General features: G+C 42.2%; 1 protein-coding gene across 1 annotated transcript; it reads right to left on the bottom strand.

Annotated features, from left to right (window-relative positions):
• Positions 1 to 3,400: 3,400 nt before the first annotated feature.
• Positions 3,401 to 4,348, bottom strand: LOC140104671 (olfactory receptor 1J1-like). Its single transcript, XM_072128307.1, has one exon. It carries the CDS (start codon positions 4,346 to 4,348, stop codon positions 3,401 to 3,403), a length of 948 nt encoding a protein of 315 aa, XP_071984408.1.
• Positions 4,349 to 4,747: the final 399 nt, after the last annotated feature.

Consider the following 4,747-nt stretch of genomic DNA (forward strand, 5'->3'; position numbering starts at 1 on the left):
TCTGTTCTTGTGCGTGCTGACATCCTCGTTCCTTACCACACCCCCCTATTAGAATATGCCACTCACCTCAGTAATGTCTCCTCCGTGCAGTCAAAACAAGCCCCCTTGGGTTGGGCTGTCAGCGGACCGCAACTTTCTCTCAGTCTCACTTTGCTATGGTCTGTGAAACTGGTCTCTGTTTCCCTCTGGCTTTCAGTCAGTCTTATCGGTCCCTGTGTACGCAAGTCTTGTAGAGATGTCTCTAGTCTGTTAACACCTTTAGTAACAACCCATTACAAAACAGATGTACACTACACTGTCAGGTCTTCCCCCATGTGTCCCAAAGCTGCAAACTGTTCCCATGGAACTCTTCCATTACCGTGTGCGTCTCCGCTTTATCTCATCCAGACATATAGGATTCTCTTAACTATCTATAAACTTCTGGCCAGACTCCAATGTCTCAACAAAACCCAGGTGTGTTGGTTTTTAGTCATAAAAGAAACAAAAGACAGTCATAGGCTCTGTAATACAGTTGGGGGGCTCGTTCTTGCTTAGTCTGTTCGTGGGGTATACAGGAGGACGTCACATCATACTGTATTCTTGTGTCACAAGCAAATAAATTCCTTCAAGTCTTTTTTAGATTGTCAGTAAGAACTCTAAACGCAGTGGTCTGCCCCTCCCTATTGTAAATATTATCACTAGCCTGTGAATCACGAGATAACAGAACACAGATTCCAAGCAACTCAATATGGAGAAATTCAGTTTTCTGTGAATGTCAAGGTTGCTGTCTCTCTCGTAGATAAGACAGACACAGAATTCCAATCCAAACCATGCAGAAGCCTGCCCCCATGGTCTGACTAGTTAACCCCTTAAACACCAGAAAGCAGTTACCAGAGACATTCCAACAATTTTTATAGTAATTTTTCTCTAATTGTCAGGATCAAATAAGTTTTAAGTAGACCACCCAAACAAACAACATTGCACATCCAAGAATAATCCGAACAGAGAACTGAAATAAGATGAAGTCATCTCAGCCCGCGTTTATTTCAGAATCTGTGCAGGCCCTTCAAGGGTGCTCAGCTGCTATACTACAACTATTATCCTCAACCAGCCTTTATGGCTGCCAACAGAGTAGAGTCATAGGCAATTAACTTTAGGGGACTTGAAGGGAATATAACTGTCTTAAGATGGCCACCACTGAAGGAGGGTAGGGCGTGTCATCTTCTCTAACCACTAGATACAGGGGTGGAGTCTGCATTACAGGGGCCATCTTTCAATCCCAAGGAAAATATAATAAAATCTCTTTTTGTCAAATTCTCTCCATTTCCAAAACTTTGAAATGTGCCTTATCGCCTGTCTTTTTCTTCAATGGACACTCTGAAGGATTTCTGTCACTCTGTCCTGGTCTGCCCGTCAAAGTCAGAGGTTCTAAGTGTCTGTTTGCAAATCTGATCAAGTTTTCTCACTTGTACAATCATCAGATCCTCCAACACATCCCAAAACCTTCAAACCTTTACTATTACTTTTCTTTTCAGCACAAAACTACCAGCCCTTCTGTTCCATCATATCAACTTTGCACTTTTCCATCAGTCCTACTTAACTCAGCAACCTTCTCTCTACTTACATCAAGCCAATCTTCTGTCTACCTACATCTTTCCCATCCCTGTTCTGAACTATCGCAAGCGCATCAGTGGTTCCCTCCGGGAGGACGTCCTTTCAATTCCAAAACCACAGCATAATTTGTCCGAGACCCTTACCGTGCAGCTGCTCACGGCTTAAGGGCTGACCTTCAAGCTCCCCGATCACCAGTTATAGAGACTTAGCTCACTGCATGTCGGTTAGAGGTTTATCAGAAGGTCCCCGCTTAACGATCTCCCCTTTTCTCCTAATTCCTTTCAAAATCCCCAGACACCAGTTCTTTACCTGTTCTCCTATTCTAGCGGCCTATGTTTGGCGGGCAAACATCCGCCCTTTTTCTCCTTATTCTGGCGGCCTATGTCTGAGGTGCAGACATCCGTCCTTTTCTCCTAATTCTAACGACCCATATGTCTGATCTTCACTGCGGCTTCGCTATATTCCTCTCTACATGAACTTCGAACGTCCTCCCCCTCCCTTTCGGTTCTGGCTTGACAAATCGCATACACACAGCAGCCAAGGCACTTCTCATACAGAGCTCTATAACAATTCAGACCTTGATGCAGGACATCAGGTAGCTATACATATTTACCCTCCAATCCTAGCTGTCTACAGCCACAGTATCACCATTCCCCGAGTCACAGGCAAGTAGCAAAACATATGTAATCTGAAACTTACCGTGATCTTGAGCTGATCAGACCCAGTCGGAAAAAGGTGATCCCCAAGACTGCAAACAATGCTGGAACGAGGGAGCTTCCTGGTCCTGCTCACGAGTTCTCATCTCAGCAGTGCCTTCAACTGTTGGGGTAGGATTTAAGATTATCCTCTTTTAGTGTGCGTTGGCTGCGTGTTTCTAATTAATGAGCATGCGTTCACATCATAAGAAATGAATTCAGACACATTTGCAGATTTAAATCTCACTCATGCGATCATGGCCGTGGCAAATCTGCACTGCGCAAGCTTTATTTGGTTTCACAAAACTATATAGAAATTATGAAGGAAGCAGAAGGGGCGGAGAGTTCCCAGCTCATGTAGTCTCTTGATTGGAGAACTTCCCTGCTGTTGCTTACTGACGTCATGTTGACGTTCGTTAGCCTTAATTGTTTTCGTTATGATCACGAGGCCGGCGCCATCTTAAAATGAAATCTCTGTTACAATGCTTTTAGCTAGGTTTACCTTAACAGTACTTTTGGATCATAGTAGAGATTTGCTAGTTTTTAGCACCTCCTCTAAATATTGACCCCTACAATAGTGTCCTACTGTATGAGTCCCCTCTCAATAAATTGTATCCCATCTTAGAAGTGTCCCCACTTAATCATTAGTGCTCTACTCAATAAATATGCCACCGATTTGTTCACAACGTCCCTTCCTGGTAATTACCCGTATATGTGTGTGTATAACTAAAATAAAACCTTACATCTAGGAAGTATCTAGTGAGCCTGTAATATAATTTCCTCATTAGATTAGCCATGAATAACAATAAAACCAGGGCGAAGGGCACAGAGGAAGCACATGGAGGTGGATGTCGGACAGCGCTGATCCAGCTTCGCAGGGTGGTTAACTATTAGATTTTTTGAAGCAATGTCTTCTACCTGTAATATATTCAGGGGTCAGATTAATTTGTAAAATCTACCAAATTACATGACTATGTGCTTAGTTATATTGAACACATATTAGATTAGACAGAATTAAATTTTAATTGTATATTCAGACAACAGCCATTCTATACAGTAAACCCCTCATAAACATATAATATCCATAGACCCTCCGCCAATGGAAGACGGCATCACCGTTTAACAGTGATTGGATGAAGCTTCGGCATGTGGAAGGATCTCTGCAGTGCAGCTTTCAGGTCTTTGTTCCTCAGACTGAAGATTAAGGGGTTCAGTAAGGGGGTGATTTGTGTATAGATAACAGTGACCACTTGATTCAATGTGAGAAATTCACTTGTGTTAGGCACAAAGTAGATAAAAGTTACTGATGCATAATATACAACAACTACAGTCAGATGAGACGTACAGGTGGAGAAAGCTTTACTCTTCCCATCACTGGTGCCGATTCTGAGCACTGTCCTAAATATTCTGACATAGGGGTAAAGTGTGGCAACAAGGTTGATGATGCCAAGACCACCACCTACTAGCATTAAGATTAGAACATTGATTGTAGGATCAGTACAGGAGATCTGGAACAAATGGGGCAAGTCACAAAAGAAATTCTTGATGAGTTTGGGACCACAGAAGGTCAATCTTCTTAAACATAAGATGAAAATGGTGGGAGCAACAAGAGCAGATGAGCAAACCAAAGACACCATCTGAGTACACTTGCTCCAAGACATGACCTGAGAGTAATGGAGAGGGTAGCAGATGGCTACATACCGGTCATAAGACATGGAGGACAACAAGTAAGCCTCAGAGGCCACAAAATACACCACAAAAAACGCTTGCGCTGTGCAGTTTTGGAGGGAGATGGACCAGTCACGCGTAGTGAGGGAAAAAAGCATCCTTGGGGCAGTGACTGATGAGTAGGACATGTCCATGAAAGACAATGTTACAAGAAAGAAATACATGGGTGTATGAAGATGAGCATATGTAAAAACTAGAAGGATGATGAGAAAGTTGGAGAAGACAGTCATCAGGTAGATGAGAAGGGAAAAGATGAAGAGGACAGAGAGGGTCTCCCGATCATCTGATAAACTCATGAGAAGAACGCTGGTGATGGATGTTTGGTTCTTCATGAGTGTGGTGAGAATGTGGTGAGAAAAAAAAAATAAATAAAAAAATAAAAATTGATAACACTTACAAATGAGTAGATTTTTATGTGAAATAAGGATACAATGTGCAAACTGCCGGGCCCAGATATAAGATTACTGATACTTACATTGTTCCTCGCTTTATATCTCATCAGTTCTCCCTGGAGCAGAAACTGCAGAATCCACAAAGCTCTTTTCTACACATCTAGGAATAATGTAATCGGTCTCCGGAGATTAATTTTCATGGTTATTTTCAGAATAGAATTATGTGGTGTAAAAAAAATGTTTAGGCAGCCATTGTGCTAGGCCAGGAACCTCACAGTCTATCCTTCTATATCACTAGAACTGATCTCAACTATCTAAATTTTGTTTGCATTAAAAGTA

Source organism: Engystomops pustulosus, chromosome 10, assembly GCF_040894005.1.
Source record: "Engystomops pustulosus chromosome 10, aEngPut4.maternal, whole genome shotgun sequence".
Taxonomy (NCBI): Eukaryota; Metazoa; Chordata; class Amphibia; order Anura; family Leptodactylidae; genus Engystomops; species Engystomops pustulosus.

Bases quoted from the DNA above. Each gene is read 5' to 3' on its own strand.
- LOC140104671 (XM_072128307.1), bottom strand. From the start codon at position 4,348: ATGAAGAACCAAACATCCATCACCAGCGTTCTTCTCATGAGTTTATCA.